General features: G+C 33.4%; 2 protein-coding genes across 2 annotated transcripts; both read left to right on the plus strand.

Annotated features, from left to right (window-relative positions):
• The first annotated feature begins 5,195 nt into the window (after positions 1-5,195).
• On the plus strand, positions 5,196-10,751 carry LOC148311440 (serine protease 27-like). The gene is made up of 6 exons (XM_088256627.1): positions 5,196-5,306; positions 6,420-6,480; positions 6,569-7,205; positions 8,465-8,670; positions 9,512-9,732; positions 10,575-10,751. Exons 1-6 carry the CDS (start codon positions 5,232-5,234, stop codon positions 10,749-10,751), a joined length of 1,377 nt encoding a protein of 458 aa, XP_088112753.1. The 5' UTR covers positions 5,196-5,231.
• A 1,038-nt stretch (positions 10,752-11,789) lies between these two features.
• On the plus strand, positions 11,790-21,517 carry LOC148311441 (uncharacterized). Its single transcript, XM_088256745.1, has 6 exons — positions 11,790-11,911; positions 15,453-15,621; positions 16,894-17,878; positions 18,598-18,803; positions 19,135-19,337; positions 21,237-21,517. Exons 1-6 carry the CDS (start codon positions 11,852-11,854, stop codon positions 21,414-21,416), a joined length of 1,803 nt encoding a protein of 600 aa, XP_088112871.1. The 5' UTR covers positions 11,790-11,851; the 3' UTR covers positions 21,417-21,517.
• Positions 21,518-21,594: the final 77 nt, after the last annotated feature.

Genomic DNA, 21,594 nt, shown 5'->3' on the forward strand with positions numbered 1-21,594 from the left:
CCCATTACGTTGACCTGTTGTAGTTATATGTACTTGTTCCTGAATCTGATATATTTTATTCCGTGTCATTGTTGCATAATTCTGTTTTTTTTTATGGTTCAGGCAGAGATCACTCTCCATATGGGTGGAATGCCTTATTTAAAAAAAAAATATATATATATAGTGACAATAGTTATAATATAGGCGAAATGGTGAATAAAATGTGGAGGTCCTCGCCAAAACTCTACATTTCCATTATAAGTGATTTTAAGTGTGATTTAATGATTTAATTTAATGTATGTAAGAGAATTTTTTGTATGTATGCGATATAATGTATGTCAGGTGCGATTTAATGATTTCATATTGGTAACGTATTTATCGCAACTTTAATTAAGATTTCGAAAGCATACAGTAAAGTTTGGATTTAAAATATTTTTTTGTGCAATATTGGAAATGTAACTTTTTGGCAAGGACCTCCACAAATAAAAAACTGACTAGCGATACTGGCCAATGTTTGGTATGAGATAGTGCTTGTGTATGAGTTTAAATAAAAAAAATATTAATAATAATACATTGCAATACGAATAAACAAATATGTAAAACAGTATATATCAAATGAACTGCAATTGATGTAAAGAGCAAAGGAAGTATGATCAGGTAGGGAGTTGAGGGTGGAGAAATAAAGGAAAGCAGCCAAGGAAGAATGACATGAGGGATAGTTAGTTTTAATAATAGATCTTTCAGGAGTTTCTTAAAAACTGTCAGAGAAGGTGCATTTTTCACATCGCTCACTCTTTTCAACAACGTCATATACCAAAAATCGTCAATTTTCAGTTGTGCATGTTTTCAGAATGTCCAGAAAATGTACTATATCCTAGCAAAAGCGGCATATTTTTAACTTAATATTTACCAGCTACAGGGCAGAAAGTATTGTTTTTGCTTTTTGAAGAAAAGGTATTGTTTAAATATTTTTTATAATATTCTAAATATTTTACAAATGAAGAAAAAACCTTCAAGTTTTACCTAAAAATATCTGTTGCACAGTAAAAAGTTCAATAAGTGGCTTGCTATTTATTTTTAATACATTTTATTATATACTTAAACGTTATTAAACGATCTCTTGAAAAATCAAGTTTTTTGATATATGATGTTGTTAAAGGGAGTGAGCGACATGTCTAAGTGACTATAAAATCAAGCTACGACTTATGCAACATCGTTTATCGTGGCCCTACTTATGTTTGAACTTAATAAGTTTTATAGCCTACATACCTACTTTAGAATGGATTTTCTCTGTATGTTTAAAGTTACTAAAATTTCATGTTATTCGTGAGTGAAATTTCTAGGCAAAATCATTGGCTATCTCGTTAAAGGCATGATTCTAAACAATTTAATGATTTTAAGTTAGCAATGAAGTTACTTAGGTATGAGATTTTAGCTCTATGATTTGACTTGTGAGTTTACATAGCATATGAGCATTCCATATAGGCAGAAAAGCAACCAGTACCTGCCCTACCTTACTAAGTCGTACCTAGTTTACCTTACTACCTGCCTCTACTGCCTACCATAATTAATTCTTTAAAGGAACCTAACACTTATGTATTCTTGAGAAAAACGAAGTGATCGACCACGATCTAAAAGGTACATAATGTTTTCAACGTTATGTACCTTTCCTGGACAATAGTCCATCCAGTATCAGTAGATAGACTACGAGTTTCATTTCTACACAAGGTTGAATATCAACAGCGTAAAAAAATAACTAATAAATCATACGTAATAAATACGTATAAATCATAATAAATACGTGTATGGTGGGTACCTCTATTTTCGGTGCATCCTGTACAATTACTATGGTGGTTTTCCCAATTTCACCAACGTGCAAATATTAGGAAGAACACTTAAATTTGCATGCAGGCTTATATTTATTGGAAACGGTGATAATAACTTAGAAGATTGCGATTTGATTATGATTTTTATGCGGTAATTGGCACATAAATATTAATGGATAATCATTAAAAGGAATTCCTTGTTAGTTTTGTAGTAAAGATTAGCTTTATAAATTAACTAATAAATTATTTTCTAGTGTAGTTTTTGCCAATTTTTTATTTTTTAATTTTTTAAATATTTAATTTCGGATTATTTTATTTTATTTTTTATTTTACTAATATCTCATTCCCATTTTGTACATTCTATTATAGTTCTTACGATTATTTTATTTATTTATAATTTTCGAATTTTTTTTTTTACCACAATTTTAATCAATCCTTTTTTATTCGCACCACATAAATTATTTTCAACTAATGGTGCATAGAACTCTACGTCAAATTCACCCCAAATAAAACAAAATGAACCAACTTCCTATTTACACTGTCTTGATGCCATTTTCTAACTTAGTAATACACAAGAGTAGTTGTTACAGCCATAGTAGATAAGTTAACACTCTCTACTACATATGTCCTTCAGAAATAATATGCAATATTCTATCGGGTTGATCAAAATGCTACCATCTGTTGCTAATAAAATCAATTGAGATCTATACTATTCTCAATATTATTAATATTTAAAGCATTTACTTTGTGGTTAGTCATTTTTACTTATTTATTTTTTTACAAAAATGTTAATAAAATTAGTATTTAACCACTCACCGAGATTTTTACGTCTACCGGTTTTGAGACGTACCCGTCTTTTGACCTGTACCCGACCCCTTGACCTGTAACCCGTACCCCTTGAGCCGTACCCGAGACATTTTGTGTAGTTTTGAGTGTGTAAATGGTGCTACGGTGGTGAAGGGTAGTATTGTTTGCATGCTGTGTTAGTGATTGTCCTGACGAAGAGACGGGTACGCCTCGAAATCGGTAGACATAAAAATCTCGGTGAGTGGTGGTATACTAATTTTATTAACATTTTTGTAAAAAAATAAGTACAATTGAGATCTTTAAAACTTACTTCGGCTGACCAAACTCAAAACACAGTAAGGGACATTTTTTGTAGTAGGTTTTTTTTTGCATTTTGGACTAAGTAGAATCTACTTAGTCCAAAAATGTAAAAAAACGTACTACAAAAAAATGTCCCTTACTGTGTTTTAAATTTGGACAGCCGACTTATCGACGTAAATCAGACTAAAGCAAAAAATTTAAAAGCTAAAAATAGAAATAGAAGGGTTTTTGGAGTCTAGAATTAAAATTGAAGCATTAGAACAGAAAAGCAAAAAAATTGACTTGTGATAAATACTGAACGTCTTTTGCTTTTTTCCTTGCTTGTCAATCATATTTTTTTTTCTATTCATCCGGACTACCCAATTATCGAGGTTCTACTGTACATTATACTAATTAAATTTTGTTTACTATACTACTAATAAGATTCTGTGTTATACAATAAAAATAAATCTTCATTTTCGTTTTCCAAATTGATTTGTACTAAGTATGCGCCTAAGAACGATTGGTGCTCAGTGAACTTTCTCGTTGGAGAAACGTACCCCTAGGAGCCAATCAAAAATCATTTGGCGAATAGAAAAGATTGATAGTGTGTAGCGTGAAATTACTGTTAACGAATCTTATTTGCGGTTCTGTGAGAGATTCGAAAACATTATACTTTATTTCAATCACGGGAGGTGGCTCCGGATAAAAAGGATTCGTTTAAAATTTGCAACAAAATTTTGCGAACTGGTGAAAATCATTTTATTTATTGTTTCGGCATTGACTTTGTGGAGACATGTTACAATAATTGACTACATGTTTCAGAAGTTAAACTTCCATCATTCAGGTCTGTATAATAAACTTAAGTGGTATAAAACAAGTGTTTTCTTTAATTGGTGAAAATTATATTGTACCCAATTTGAAAGCTTCCCACCATACTTGCAGATCCAATACAGAAGCTTTATGCTTGCTGTCAGTTTTTTTAAAGAACTTAGTTCCTAGATCAATCAGAACCTACTGTCTGGTGGTGTCAAAAGTCTACATAATCGGAGGGCATTTATGACTAGGTGTATGAATGTGAAGGAAGCTAGGATTGCTTGTTAGTACAGAAGAGTGTGGCGTTCGATTCTCTTTGACTACCTCTCCAGTGAAACGGCGTGATGGCAGTAGTAGTAGTAGTAGTAGTACATAGTACCTAGCACAGAAAATTATGAAGAAAAAAAAACTTAATAATAAAAATACGTCTTGCAATATGTCCTGCCCATTGCCTTTTGAGTTTTGCCACAAGATCCATGACATCGTCTACTTTGGTTGTTTTCCTGGTATCTCCATTTTTTATTTTATCCATCAGACTTAAACCAAGCATGGATCTTTCCATGGATCGTTGTGTGAAATTGAGTTTCTCTGCATTTCTCTTTGTCAGAGCCATAGTCTCTAGTGCATATGTGTTCACTGGCAGTGTGCAGGATTCGTACACTTTTTTAGACGGGTCTGAATCTCCTTATTTTGCAGAATCTTCTTTTCTGCAAAATAAGGATAAATAATAATAATGATAAAACGATAAATTATGTTACAACATTTTGAGTGTGTCCAAATACTTGTTCACAAATCTGGATTATCTCCAATTACAGGTGTATTTTTCATATTATTTTTCGACATCTTATCAAATATGAAGAAGAATATAAAAGTCTGGGCAATTACGGGGCTGACGACCGTCGTAGGCTAGTTTAAGTGATCACTTTACACACGTGTAACATGCACCTATTCTACCCATTATTGACAACCACACTACTCAAATTCTTGGAAGTTCTATATATATATGAACCAATTCGGAAACATTGTTCTTGAAAAGCTTATTTTTATCTCACCAATAGATGTCTCTAGTGAAGTTCTAGTGATTCAAGAACAATGTTTCAGAATAAGTTCATGTGGTTGTCAATAATGGGTAGAATTAGTGAATGTTACACGTGTGTAAAGTGTTCACTTAAACCAGCCTATGACGGTCGTCAGCCCCGTAATTGCCTAGACTTCCATATTCTTCTTCATCTTTGATGAGATGTCAAAAAATAATATAAATTATGTTTCTTTCTTTTGACTCTTGGCCGTGGAAAAAAAAGAAAAAACGAAGATTTACATCCGAGCTTGATTAGGGAGTCGATCATAATTTGAGTCCCAACGATATATACGTGACCTAAATAAAACAAGTTATTTCGAATATTATTATTATTTTAATGGTGGTCTTCTAGTTTAGGAAAGTCGGGTTAGTGATGGTCATGCTGCTGTCATTGTGCCGAAAGTAGCGGGCAGGGAAGGACATTGCGAATAATTTGTGTTTGAAAAATGTCTAAATTCTTGGTTATGTTAATTTTGGCGGTGACTGTGCCACCGTCGCTGACATTGCCCGCAAAGAAAAGTGTGAGTACCTCGAAAAATATGATTTTTGGGAGAATTTAAAAAAAATTGTAATCGATTTTTTTGATTTACAAATATTGCGTATTTTTTATCTTATTATCATAAATTATTATCAAAATAACTTTAAATTTCATGTAAGTTAAATTTAATTTATGTTAAATTAGTTATAATTGATTTATTATTATTTATTGGACATACAGCGCTGTTTTGGCAAGAAATCACCTCAAGGGCGGTTTACAATTTAAAGTAATTATAACATTTAAAATGACAAATAACTTTTTATTTTATATTGCATTAAGAATAAAAATAAATAAATAAATAATTCATAATTTTATATTCTACTTAATAATATAGTTATACAAATAGACTAAACTTAAATTATTATTAGCGTATTTTATTATTATGTTTTTATAAAAATTTTGATTATAAAAAATCTTGTACCATTTTTTAATTTCAAACGGAATATTGCAAATTTTAACGTACACATTTCAGCACAAAATTTAAAAAGTTTTATTAGCTTCAATGAACAAAAAATTCCTACTTTTATTCCAAAAATATCAATTTTATTTTTATGCAATATCTGAAACCCCAACAAAATTAAGAATTTCTGCTAAATAAAAGCTTTCTCCATCCAACAAGATGGCTGTTGTGAACTCTATGTAGTCATGAGATCTCTAGGGGTTCAAAAATTTTTAATAGTGTGGTTGTCAATCAAGGGTAGAATGGTGAATGTTACTAAAACCAACAAATCGTAAACCCTGTAAATACCAAGACTTTAATATCCTTTTTCATCTTTAATGTACTGAGATGTCAAAATTTTAAAAAAAATCAACAATGCTTTGAATATTGAAAGCATTAACTTTGTGGATCATATTGATATATTATTTCTAGAAATAAAAATACTTTGTGTTCTGATCCACTAACATTTTTATTGACCAACTAGTTAGTAATAAATGAAACCCTGAAGAGGGCAACAGGTTGTTGCCGAAACTAGTTGGTTGATAAAAATGTGAGTGGATCAGAACATAAAGTATTTTTATTTCTCGAAATAATATAAAAATCAACAATGTTTAGCAGGTACATAGATTTTTTTTTTTATATTGTGTTTTTTTCCAGAGTTTTGCAAGTGGACGTGGTCTTTTTGACATGATAATTGTACAAACTAGATGTTTTTGCAGTAAGTAATAATGTTTAAATAAAAATAATATTGAAAAAGTGTCTTACATGAAGAAATATATGAATTAGTATATTTTTCTCTTTTTCAGAATGCGGGATGGTACCAAATCCCATGACCAGAACTAACTATTTCGGAGATGACGGTAAAAGTAATAATAACAATAAACTAAGTAGTGACCCAACTCTTGATGAAGTTTTGTCGTATGAACAGAGTCTAAGAAACGTTTCCGACGAATTCATCAACGCAGAAGGAGAGAAATGCAAAACCAATGGAACCAGAGTCATTCAGGTTGGGGATAAAAAGTATTCAGTCAAAAATACCATCTGCGAAATCGAAGACGATCGCGTTCCAGCCGAGACCATTCTAACAGCTGACAATTTCAACAACACTGATAGATCGACAATCAATGACGTCATTAACAAAAATGGTACTGATAAAATTGATCCGGTGTCTTTCGTAAAAGGTGAAAAACCGATCGCGGCTGTAATCGCTGATAAGCTGAAAGGCCAAGCTGTTATAACTAAAGGACCGGAGAAGATCAAAGTTAAGAAACCGACAGAGGGATTGGTTGATGGTAACAGAAAACAGAGGTTGCTTGGAGGAGATTTGTCCCCACCAAACGAATATAATTGGCAGGCCATAGTGATGATCAAGTCAAGACCTGCTGCCGGGGGAGCTATTTTGACTGACCAACACATTATTACGGCAGCTTCTCCATTGATCAAGTAAATCTTCATTTTCTTATTCTTCTCGGTGAAGGCCTTGTATCCTGTTTTTAAGAGCCTCTTGCGATGTCAATTTGTTAGCAGTCAATCCATCTCTTTGATGGTCTGCCTAGTAGTCATCTACCTTTCATTGTTGATAGTTGATTGTGCAATGCAATGTGGGAAGTCTGGATGGTTTCATTCTTCTCGTTGCCTTCCTCGCCTAACGATATCTTCAATCTCGCATATTTCTCTTATCCTGGTGTTCCTTATTCTATCTCGTAGACTCTTGCCAGATATGCTCCTTAGAGTCTTCATTTCCGACACTCTTAGCGCGTTTTATTACTGCAGTGTCCACTCTGCTTCTTCTTCCTTGCTCCATCCCAACTTATCTTTTTTGTAGACTGTTAGGGTCAGCTCTCCTTATCCTCAGGTTGTAGGTCCTTCTATAATATATGTTACAACGTCATCTAGATCATGCCTCCGAATCATGTTATCTTTCTGTAGGATCCATGAATTTTTTAGTCTTCCTCTACATGTCTTTCAAGGAATATCCATGGCGATGCCTGGTTTACAATATGTTCAGGTGTTCTAAGTCCTATGTGTCCATACCATCATAATCGCCTTTCCTCTATCTTACTATTGATATCATTTACAGCCAGGGTTCCACGAATAGGTGAAATCTTTATTTTATCTCTAAGAGACACCGGTGTCCGCTCTGCATTGGATCCCATATCGCTCACTCCTTTCAACAACGTCATGTATAAAAAAAAAAATTCAGGAGATCGTTTTTAAAGTTTAAAAATATATTGAAATGTAATAAAAATAAATATCAAGCCACTTATAGAACTTTTTACTGTGCAACAGATCTTTTAAAGTAAAATCTGAATGTTTTTTCTCCATTTGAAAAACATTTATTATATTTAAAAAAATAATTAACCAATACCTTTTCTTCAAAATGCAAAAACAATACTTTCTGCCCTGTAGCGGGTAAATATTAAGTTAAAAATATGCCGCTTTTGCTGGGATATAGTACATTTTCTGGGCATTCCGAAAACATGCACAACTGAAAATTTATGATTTTTTTTATATATGTCGTTGTTGAAAGGAGTGAGTAATATGTACAATGAGTGTTAATAATTTGAAATGTAATATACGAGAAAGAAAAATCTTTTTAGCGTTTTTTTCTAGCAAATTTTTTTCCTGTCACGATGGGTCGCACACAAGTTTTATATATTTTTAACACAAGTTTCATAAGTTTTATTTAATATTTTTTTCAGCATTCAAGCACTGGATGTGAAAGTATCACTCGGTGTGCACGACCGATGCGTAGCTGACTTGACTTCTACCAACACTAGTGTTGAGACCATCAACATTCACGATTCCTACAGGATGACTGACCGTTCTCACGATATAGCGATCTTGACTCTGAAAACTCAGCTGTTTTTCAATCAGATGATTCATCCAATTTGCCTCCCATCTTCTGGTATGTACTCTATACATATTAAAAATACTTAAAGAAATCTATCACAATTACACTCAAAATGTTGTGAATAAATTAACAGGTCAAATTACAAGCATAAATAAATAGAATTTCATGTTTTTAAGCGTTTCTCAAGTATTTGAATGTAATCCAGGATTCGGACCTCACATACAAATGGAAATTCTTCTTCTAACCCTTATCCGCACCCGATGGTGCATAGGGCACTGCATCATATAAACGCAGTGTTATCTTGATCGTTAGTTGACACATGAAGGAAAGGTGATCAGCCCTCCGCTTCTGGCACCAGTCTAGGGTAATATTGAATAAATATTGGAGTGAAAAAATCACTTACATTTATTTGATCCCCATTGGGAATCGAACCCGGGAACTCCAGTACGATAGCCGAGCGTGCTGACCATAACACAACGGAGGCGGACAAATGGAAATAGCCTCTGCTTAATAAAAGCTTTCCTCATCCCACCATAGATGGCTATTGTGAACTCGCGCATACTGTGTTACGAGTTTGATTAATACATCGAGAAGTTTCAAGAATTTGAGTAGTGTGGTTGTCAATCAAGGGTAGAATTAGTGTATGTTACACATGTGTAGAGTGTTCAATTAACCAAGCCTATGACGGTCGTAAGCCCTGTAAATGCCCAGCCTAAGACAGGTCGTAAGCCCTGTAATCACCTAGACTTCCATATTTTACTTCATCTATGTTGAGATGCCAAAATGTATTATATTGTAATATGATTTTGTTTGTTCTTGGCTGTGGATAAACGAACCAAGACCAACATGTGATTACTATATTTTGTATTCAATTTATGTTTTTTTTTGTTTTTAGCGAGCTCGTACAACGGGGAGGTCGCCTCTGTGATATCCTGGTTGTCTCCGACCGCCCCCAACGTACTAGTACCCTTTCCGCCGCCCGGGTGCCTGCCCCGCCGGGTGAGCCAGCCCGTGATGACCAGGGACGAGTGTACGCGCGCCCTGACGAGCAGCACCTACTACACTGCAGACAAGTCTTGCTTGGGGGTGTTTGGAGCCAGGGGAGTGTTCTGCCCCGTAAGTAATCCATCACACAAAGGGTGTTTGTCCACTACACGGAATTACATGGAATTTTACCGTCTTAAAACGACGATTGGCTTGGTTTGGCTTGTGCTTTTGTCCATCTTTCTTCGGATCGGAGCTCTAAACTTCGGATCACGCTAAACTGTCGTAGTCGCTTTCATTTTTCAAAACCGAACTGCTGGACGGTAAAATTCCGGGACAAGCGCCCAAAGAGGAAGCTAAGATGTTTTATGCAAATAGATGCCAAGAAAGGAGAAGTACAGGTGACACAAAAAAGGGAAGTTTTGAACAATCTAATTAAACCAAGAGTTGATGTGGCCAAAACATGTTATTTTAGTAATTGAAGCCTTAGAATTTGCTTTTTATTGTATGTATTAAAAAATGTATTAAAAATAAATACCAAGCCACTTATTTAACTTTTTACTGTGCAACAGATCTTTTTAGGTTAAACCTGAATATTTTTTCTCCATTTGAAAAATATTTAGTAAATTAAAAAAATATATAAAACAATACCTTTTCTTCAAAATGCAAAAAACATCAGTTTCTGCCCTGTAGCGGGTAAATATTAAGTTAAAAATATGCCGCTTTTTGCTGGGATATAGTACATTTTCTGGGCATTCCGAAAACATGCGCAGCTGAAAATCGAGGATTTTTTATATATGACGTTGTTGAAAGGAGTGAGCGATATCAATTGTAGCGTGAATAATCCAGTGTCTGATATGAATAATAACAAAAAAGATTAAATTACTCACTTTGCCTCTGATATAGTTTATTTTATTTTTAAATACGACTTATTTTGTGATATTTTGTAACTATTCGTTTTATTTTGTTCCAAGGGTGACGTCGGTGCACCAGTCCAGTTCCTGAACAACTATGGGCGTTATGAACTCCTGGGAATCATGACTGATATCAACGTCTGCGACGTCGTCAACCCCGCCCTCTTCGTCAGGGTTTGGGACCACATGTCCTGGATTACCAAGATCATCAGCACAGGGTGCTCCTGCAGACTATAAGAGTCCTGATATTGAATTTGCATGATTAAATCTCCTACTTTTTTGTCGATACAATATTATTTATAAACTTATTTATTCGTGTTGTTAATTATTTATTTTAATTTATTTTGTTGAAAAAAAAACATTTTAAGTGGTGACCAATTTTCGGTGTTTTTATTACTATTTTTATTTTCTATATATTCCTTTTCGACACGCATTAAAATCAGAATTGCCATGTACATACAAAAGTAATGTTTCTATTAAAAAAATCATTGAGATTTTAAAAATATATATTGAATATTTTTTCGTTTTTTACAATATAAAAATAGAAAAAATATTTTTATACTTTTTCTCGACTCCTTAACCTTTCAATAACTCTTTTTTTTTCAAAACCATATGATTAATTCGAAGAAAAACTATTTAAAAAATCAATTACCGTAGAACTAAACTTAAACTTTGATGTGTTACCCAGTACAAAAAAATATTGAGATCTGTATTTGGTCTACAATAATGAACGTATCGACATGATTCATTGTTTGCCTGACACTTATGGTCACGATACGTTTATTATTGTAGACTAAATGCAGATTTAAATCTCTTTTTTGTACTGGGCTCAAGTAATACATCAAAGCTCAAGTAGCCCCGTTCTACGGTACGTGAAATGTTACCTGGATTTAGAGAAAATTATGTTGTGACTTATCGAGAATACTGGGTCTTAAATTTGAAAATGAATAGATTTTATAACAACGTTACTGCCAAATCAATTAATGAAATCGTTAGTACATTTAAATGATTTATCATGACTTAGAAAAATGCGTACGAATTGTAATAAATATAATATGAGGAAATTTTGTTAAAAAGATAATGTATGTAACCTCGTGTTGCCGACCACGAAACATTATTTACGATCAACACACAAATGAATTTTCAACCAGTTGTATTTGTATGTACCTGAATGTGAAATGTAATCAAATCTACATACTCAATCAAATGCACTTGTATTTTTATTTGCACTCGCCTGGGCAAAGTGCAAACCAGTTTTCGGAAGGACCCTTTTGTGGTTCGTGGCCCTCAATTTCTCCTCCAAGGATCAGTTCTCTTCCATTCTCCTTCCAAGTACCATGGAACGCAAAATGATGGGAAAAGCTTTCTTCGTCCTTGCAGCACTTCAATTGGCATATGTGAGTAAATTTGGAAGTTATTATACTGCATTTATAACTTCCAACCTTTCAATAAATCTTTTCTTTTCAAAACCATATAATTATTTCGAAGGAAAACAAGTTTTTTCAATATAAAAACGGTGGTTTAAAAAAAATAACAATCACTTCAAATATTATTGGGTTTGGAGAAAATTAAGTTGCAATTTATCGCATGAGTCTTATTTTTTTTTAACTATGTGTCATTTTGAAATAACGGAAATTGTGAATATCATTCTCCAATTTAAATAATAAAAAAATACGAGTTTTTATATATTGATTAATAATTGTAATATTTATTGATTTTTTAAACACCTGGTACCTGTATTACTAATTTTGAGAACTAAAGAAAAAATACAAGCTGATCAATTTTTATGTGCAGTTTTCCTAACTAACTAACTAACTAACCATCACGCCGCTTCCCCGCAGGGGTAGGCAGAGAGAATCGAACGCCACACCACTCTGTCTTTGCAAACATTCTTTGCCTCTTCTACATTCATGCATCTCCTCATACATACCCGACGATTATTACGACTCCTGACCCGGCCGCTTTCAAGTATTTGACATACCTATATAAATAAACTTGTCTTATAAATTCGTTTATTTTTTATTATAATTTTACTATTATTTTTTGACATCTCATCAAAGATGAAGAAGAATATGGAAGTCTGGGCATTTACGGGGCTTACGACCGTCATAGGCTGGTTTAAGTGATCACTTTACACACGTGTAACATTCACCAATAATATAAGAGTTTTTTTTTAATATAAGAGTTTCTGCTTAATAAAAAAGCTTCTTTACATCTCACCAACAGATGTCTCTAGTGAAGTTCTAGTGATTCATGAACAAGGTTTCTAAATTGGTTCATATATATAGAACTTCCAAGAATTTGAGTAGTGTGGTTGTCAATAATGGGTAGAATTGGTGAATGTTACACGTGTGTAAAGTGATCACTTAAACCAGCCTATGACGGTCGTAAGCCCCGTAAATGCCCAGATTTCCATATTCTTCTTCATCTTTGATGAGATGTCAAAAAATAATATGAAAATAACTCCTGTAATTGGAGATAATCCAGATTTTGTGAACAAGTATTTGGACACACTCAAAATGTTGTAAATAAATTATCTGGTCAAATAATTTTACTATATATATTGTTAAATCAATTAAATACATTGGATATTTTAAAATTATAAAGTTCTGCATATCAATCACTGCTGCTCTGTAGATGATATCGTAAATTGCTAAGCAGATTGCTATTTATTAGGCGCACCGCGAAATAACGGTATTAGAATAATTCATTTATGGTTTAATTTGAATAAATTATGACCGTTATAAGACAGAAAAATGTTTAAGTATCATATTTCCATATTATAAAATGAATTTAAAATTAAAAATGTCTTGAGTATCGCCAACTTACGTGCATCTTGAAAACAAAATAAAATACATTTTGTATATTAAAACCATTATTGACTTACAACATTTTGAGTGTGTGTCCAAATACTTGTTCACAAAATCTGGATTATCTCCAAATACAAGAGTATTTTCATATAATTTTTTGACATCTCATCAAAGATGAAGAAGAATATGGAAGTCTGGGCATTTACGGGGCTGACGACCGTCATAGGCTGGTTCAAGTGATCACTTTACACACGTGTAACATTCACCAATTCTACCCATTATTGACAACCACACTACTCAAATTCTTGGAAGTTCTATATAAGTATATGAACCAATTTAGAAACCTTGTTCTTGAATCATTACAGATTTTGTCAAATTATAAGCTTAATAATAAAAATGAAAATGGTATTTTCTGGCGTTTCTCATGTGTGTGATTATAATCCAGGATTCGGATTTCACATACTAATATAAGAGTTTTTGCTTAATAAAAAGCTTCTTTACATCTCACCAATAGATGTCTAGTGAACTTCTAGTGATTCAAGAACAAGGTTTCTAAATTTGTTTCATATATATAGAACTTCCAAGAATTTGAGTAGTGTGGTTATCAATAATGGGTAGAATTGGTGAAGGTTACACGTGTGTAAAGTGATCACTTAAACCAGCCTATGACGGTCGTCAGCCCCGTAAATGCCCAGACTTCCATATTCTTCTTCATCTTTGATGAGATGTCAAAAAATTACATTATTGACTTTGTTGTATGGTAATAACACTCTTTTAAGTGGTATTACAGGCGCCGTGGCGTAGTTGGGTAGATATTCGACTGCGAAACTGGCGTCGCGGGATAATTTTCCGCCAATTTTATAATGAATGAATGAAAAAAGATTTATTTCCAATTGGTCTGGGTGTTTGTGATGTATTTTTCACAACCTTCCCTGTCCTTATTATCCTACCTGCAGACAAGCCCCTTAAAGTAAGGGCTTTGCGTGTTTTTCCTTAAAAATAATAAATAAATATTTATTTATTTATTTAGAAATTTAACAGAACATTAACATAAATATTATACATTTACAATAATGAATAACAAATAAAACAGGTAATTGTAACATTCCAGTTACAAAATTTCACAAATCGCTCACTCCTTTCAAGAACGTCATAAATCAAAAATCGTCAATTTTCAGTTGTGCATGTTTTCTGAATGCCCAGAAAATGTACTATATCCCAGCAAAAGAGGCTTATTTTTAACTTAATATTTACCCGCTACAGAACAAAAAGTGTTGTTTTTGAATTTTGAAGAAAAGGTATTGTTTAATTATTTTTTTAAATATTCTAAATATTTTTCAAAAGGAGAAAAAACATTCAGGTTTTACCTAAAAAGATCTGTTGCACAGTAAAAAGTTCAATAAGTGGCTTGATATTTATTTTTAAAAAATTGTATTATATTTTTAACTTTAAAAACGTTCTCCTGATAAATCAAGTTTTTTGATTTATGACGTTCTTGAAAGGAGTGAGCGAAATGGTAAATGAGTTGAAAGTAAACAGCAAGAATAAAATATTGCAAAAGTTAAGAAGATTAATAGGCAGACTTAATTAAGAGCCAAAGTAAAAAAATATTTAAAAAAAAGGAAAAAACATAAACTGTTATAAAATGTACAAGTTGAGATGTACGTCCGCCTCCGTGGTGTAATGGTCAGCGTGTTTAGCTACCGTACTGGAGGTCCCGGGTTCGATTCCCAGGGGGGGGTGAAAATAAATATTAGTGATTTTACACTGTAATATTTATTTAATATTACCCTGGACTGGTTCCTGAAGCGCAAGAGTGATCACCTTGCCTTCATGTAAGTAATGATCAAGATTACACTGCGTCAATTCGATGCAGTGCCCTATGCACCATTGGGTGCGGATAAGGGTTATAATAAGTCGAGAAGAGCAATAAAGTAAAAATAATAAATAATACAAAATAAAATAATAATAAATAATGAAATAAAAAAAATACAAAATAAAAAGTGAATGATGAATGATAAGGAGAGTGTTCAATATATAAAACTTAAAGAAAATAGTGAATAAATAAATAAAACTATATAATAACCCAATTCTCAAATATATATTTTTTAAATTTTATTAATTTCAGGGTGATCCCATACCACCACTACCTTCATCAGCCAACTTGAATGCTAAGAGCATTCCACTCACCAACCTGAACCAATTGAATCTCCAAGCTCAAGGTGGAAGTCTCATTGGACAAAATGGAGTCAATCCGCAACAACCGGCGCTTATTCTCGTTGTGGCTGCTCCTTGCCGTAAATACCACTATATTTAATTTTTAAATTAATTTTATTATTTAATTTATTTAAAAAGATGTGCCTTCTTACTACATATTGAATAATACTTAAGACAAGTAAATAAATAGATCAATATTATTGGAAGCTGTTCAAAATTCTGACTTCTGAAAAACCAAAGTAATAAAATTACTATTTATTAAAATTCAATTTTTGAATGTTTTTCGCAGATACTTTGTGGCACATTTGAATTTTTTTATAATAAAACAACTTTGTTTTAACCACTTTGGTTAAAAGTGGTTAAAACAAAGTTGTTTTATTTTATAAAGTTTATTAAATTTGCTTCATTTCCAAGTCAGGTTTTAATATGTCATAATTTTAAATATCAAAATTATAATAAAGGCTTCAAAATTTAGAGATTTCAGATGCAAAATAAAATAATATGTGCATAAAGACTGAGAAATATTATTTAAAAATAAAAACAAATTTGAATGTAACTAATTGAAATATCTTTTTTTTTATTCAAACAAGAGATTTAGTTGGAAATAGAAGCAGGTGAAGACTGAGTAAACATGGCATGATCAAACACTTTGATTACTTAGACATAGACAGGTCATAATTTGGAATGATCGCCTTGTTTGTATGAGGAGATACATAAATATATAAGAGTAGAAGAATGTTTGCAAAGACAGTGTGGTATGGCATTCTATTTTCTCTGCCTACCCCTGCGGAAAGTGGTGTGATAGTTACTTTATTAACACATTGTTTGTGGGAAATGATTAAAAGCGTCTTTTGCATACTGTTGGTAGAGAGTGGGAGACGCTTATAAGCGTTCTATTTGCTTACTTTTAGTACAGCGCAACATGTCAAAAAAACATTGTACAGATCGTGGATGGGTTTGTGGTTACTTGTGATTAGTATACGACCCTAATTAGTATACTAACTAGGGTCGGGGTTGATCAAAAAAACTTTCCGACAACAATGTTTTAAGACAGTGTTTTTTAAGCCTGCGGACCGCTGGCCATGGGATTTGATAGTTGTGTACATATAGTTTAGACCTTAACACAGAGATTGCTAAATAATATTCATAAAAAAAAAAAAAAAACAAAAAATCCTTCTTTTCTGACTTTGAAATGAGGCTGGCGCAGAAGGTAAAAACACCCTTCCCGTCCTTAAGCATCAATCGAACGAACGGGAATTACCTTTCCCGTCCTTAGTGTGTTAATAGTATACATAATAATGTTATCATATCAGCTGTTATAGTAATGCCAATAAATATTTTCATTATTTTAGAATCTCAGGAGCACGCGGTAGAAGGAAAAAGTGACGGGTTTAGTAATGTTGCCCCGCTTGGAGTCATACCGATTAATTTGCAAGAACTGCTGTTGAGGAACCAGCTGATCAACACCATAAACCAACAAGTAGCGCATGAGGAGGCTTTAGCAAACTCAGATAGGGGAGGCGATCTCTTGAGTGGAGGAATACTAAGCAGTGGCCAGATCGGATCAGTTCTCGGGACTGGAGGTGTTACAAGCGAGTCAGGAAGCAACTTGTATGGAGGAGGGACCCTACTCGGAGGAGGCCTGCTAGGGAACGGTTTACTAGGAAACTTGATAAACGGTGGTTCCAGTTCAGGAACTCCCGGATCAGGGATTCTCGGATTAATCCCGTTGAACGGATTCAATTTAGGTAGCCTCGGGGGCAACGGAGGTCTTTTGAGTATCTTATTAGGATCTGGAACAGGCACGAATACCGGTAGCAATTTTTTGAGTAGTCTACTCCCGAACAAAGGTAGCGGAACGGGCATTTTTGGCACAAACCTTTTGAGCGGTCTGAACTTTGGAAGCGGGACAAATCCTATCTCATCACTACTGGGAAACCTCGGCCTTGGAACTGGTATTCCTATCCTGACTACAAACACCGGAGGTCTGGCTGGAATTTTGGGAAATCTGGGAATCGGTGGAGGAATCCCGGCAGGACCCATCGGTGGACTTCCCGGGCTCTTGGCTAATTTGGGAATGACCAACACTATTGGGAATACACACATGTTTGGAGTATCCTCAGTGAGTGGACTTTTAGGACTGCTCAGTAACATACTTAGTGGAAACAAAGGTAGAAATATGGAGGGGAGTTTTAGAAGATATTATGCTCGTGATGAGAAAGCTGACATTAACAAGTTTCCCTCGCTTGTCAATATTTTTGTGGATGGAGCTGCAGTCGCTGATGGTGTATTGATATCTGACCGACATGTTTTAACAGCAGCAACACCATTTTTGAGGTAACCAATCCATTATTGCAAAATTTTTGTACATTTTATGATAAAAACATAGTGATTATGGTGTATATAATGTTAAAAGTGTTTATTGTTCTAATTCTATATTAAAAATATATTTTTTTGGCAATTTGGGTTATCCATCAAATGTGAATTTCCATCGGTTGTGAAGTACAGTTATCCCAAATAATTCATTCTAGCCTACTTCAAATAATACTCCTAACTAATGTCTACATAATTTTATACATATTTCTTTTTTTAATTATTTTTATTTCATCATTCACATAATTACAAATTAAAATAATGTGCCTTCACAGAGTTTTTTCGTGCTGAGGGCACATTTTACAATATTTATTTATAAAATTATTATAAATATGAAGAAAAAATGTTTATAATATGCAATACAATATGACATAGCCAAATTATCTTATCTATATCATATCAACCCACTTCCAATATTTCTTTTATATTAAGTTTCTATTTTAAATGATTTTATAGATAATGTAAGCAGGTTGTTCAACTTTACATAATAGTCAAAGTTCTTTTGACCAAAAGCCGCATGTGATAGGTTTTGTTTGATGTGCTTCTGTGTTTTGGATATTTTAGTTCTATATATGGTAAATTCATCATTAGTTATAATTTTGACATCTGAAAGAAATTTAAAAAATAATCAGGCACAAAACACACATTAAGTTTAAAATGTGTTTTTAAATTTTTGTTTTTAGAGTTTCTGGATCCGATGTCCTGGTAACGATAGGGCAAAAAGACCGCTGTTCCGCTGATTCTAAAGGCTTGAATATGACAGTCTCACAAATTCTGAAAAACCCGCAGTTTGATCCTGAGACTCAAGCTCACGACCTGGCGATTCTCACCCTCTCGAATAATGTCATGATTGGAAAAGACCTGCTTCCTGCTTGCCTCCCCCCGCTGTGTAAGAATTTATGTTTCATCTTTTTTTTTAAATAGTTTGTTTTAAGTTTTATACTGATATTGCTCGGTGGAACTGCATTGAACTGCAAAGCTACATTTTAATTATAAAATGGAAAATCACAAAGTTAGTGCTTCAAATATAAATTATAATTTGTATTTATTGGGACATTGTAAGCTTATTTATTATTCAGAATAAAATCTGAATAATTTTAAAAATAATTTTCCCAACTTAGTTCGTAAAATAAAATTGCTTTGCAAGACAGGTCTGTCAGGAAGCCAATATGCTTCTGGGAGCTTTCAATGTGCAAATACTAAATTATATTTATTTTCAGTAATTCCAAGCGCTGTTGCTCTTCAAGAGGCTACAGTAGCTTCCTACGAAGGCGATCCTGCATCAGGACCTCTTTGTACGCCAAAAGAAGTGGTTCTGCCCCTTCAGTCCTTTGAGACCTGTACCAAGTCCATTACATCACCTAACTTGGTCACCGAAGACAAAACATGCTTGGATGTGCAAGGATCTAAAGACGTGTGCGGGGTAAGAAACATTGACTGCATTAGAAAAATAAATGAACAAACTACAGTAATATTTTGCTTAGTGCGATAATCTGTGCCAGCAAAATGATGCGCTACATTAGGCCTGGCCAACCCAAATTGATCGATGACCTAAAATTTTCTTAAGGGCCGTAGGGCGTATAGACATAAATAATTTTAAAAAAATTATAATGAATTTCATACTTATTGATTTTTTGTAAATATTATTAATAATTTGAATGCAGAGGTAATCAGAAAGTATAAGCAGGATAATTGTGAAAAAAAAACGTTGCTACAACTAGATGTGAGAAGAAAACACATATTGAACCATCAAAAAAAAATTGTATAGTAATAAACATTTTTATCAATTTTAACAATAATTTTTAAATTAGGACACATAAATGAAACAATATTACCACTTTTATTTTGAATAAAACCTATTTTTAATGGCCACTCAGTGCGAGATTTGAGGTTCTTTTTTAATTACTTAACTTTCTGTCCGCCTCCGTAGTGTAATATAAATATAAGTGATTTTTTCACTGTCATATTTATTGAATATTACCCTGGACTGGTACCTGAAGGGGAGGGCTGATCACCTTTCCTTCATGTGTAAACGATCAAGATAACACTGCGTTTTCTTGCACTATTGGGGTGCGGATAAGGGTTTTATTATTGTTATTATTAACTTTCTAAATCTATTTCGCTGCAAGCAGACTGCGAGTTCTCCAAAGCAACGAACCACATGTTTTGCACGGGAAATATAAATCACCAGAGTATGTATATGCATTTCGTGCAATTACAGAAAAATTATTGGTTTTAATAACTTAAATATGATTTTAAATACATTTTAAAGGACCCGATATTTAAAAAAACAATATTTGTCAAATATGACTGCGGGCCTCGGGTTGGCCACCCTTGAGCTAAACGAATCAGCGCTAATGGGGTTTATTTTCCAGATACAATACTTGAAATACATTGTCTTTTTTGCACTCCTTTGACATACTCCCTTGCATTTTCAGATATTTTTATACGCAGTGTTCAATTATTGAAATTTTATATACAAAACCTAATGCGTTTCAAACAACAAAACAGTAATATAGTACATATATATACTTATTATTCTGTCCGCTTCCGTGGTGTAATGGTGAGCATGTTTAGATACCGTGGTGGAGGTCCCAGGTTCAATTCCCAGGGGGAGTGAAAATAAATACATAAGATGGAGCGCCATACTCTTCTTTCCTGACATACACTCATTGCCTCCTTCACATCCATACATCTAGTCATACATGCGCTCCGATTACACAGACACTTGACACCACCAGATTTTAAATTTTAGAAGTCTTTTTCGGCCGTCCTCGTTCTGTTCTCCCATTCGCCACACATATTTTCTTAGTCATTCTCTCGTTATCCATTCGCTCTGAGTGAGTGGAGCGAATTATTTTCATATTTTTTTTATAATAGTATCGATTTTACTATCTCTATTTTACTATTAGTGATATTACACTCTAATATTCATTTAATATTACCATGGACTGATGCCCAAAGCGCAAAAGTTATCACTTTGCCTTCATGTACGTAACGATCAAGATAACACTATGTCAATATAATACAGTGCCCTATGCACTGTTGGGTGAAGATAAGGGTTGTCGTGATAGGGAGTCGACACTCCAAAAAAATATTAGGAAATACCCCAATCCATTTTTTATTTCTTTGATAATTCACTGACCGCGCTATTTAAACAGCGTTGTAGTGAAACATCATAAATAGGGGTGGCGTTGAGCAGGGTTTTACTGTAATAGAGTTCCCAATAATGGAGGTACTATGTTACAGAGATAGTCATAAAAATATTGATAGAAAATATTATGTCCGCTGATTCAGTTCGATAATGATTTGTATTTTTCAGGCTCTCCCCGGAACAGGAGTCCATCACCTTTCCAAGGATGGGTCCAGTGAGGTCATTGGTATTGTATCTCATACAAAAGTTTGCGGTACTTCGGATAGTTCTCTCTTCGTAAGGGTTTACGACCACCTCCCCTGGATTCTGGACAGCACCATTGGAGGTCAAATGTGCATCAAAATCTAATTAATAATTTTAATGTTTTTGGTGGCGGGTGGGTACATTTTTATTTTAAGTAAATACAATTGAAAAAGGATTATAATAAAATAAAAAAAGTCTTTTTAAAATGGCATTTTTATTTAATTGATGGTAAAATCATACATGCTTAAAAATAAAATAAAATGACTCGACTCTAATCAGTATT

This window comes from Brachycentrus maculatus, unplaced genomic scaffold, assembly GCF_059751285.1.
Source record: "Brachycentrus maculatus isolate JH-2025_06_01 unplaced genomic scaffold, ASM5975128v1 h1tg000065l, whole genome shotgun sequence".
Taxonomy (NCBI): domain Eukaryota; kingdom Metazoa; phylum Arthropoda; class Insecta; order Trichoptera; family Brachycentridae; genus Brachycentrus; species Brachycentrus maculatus.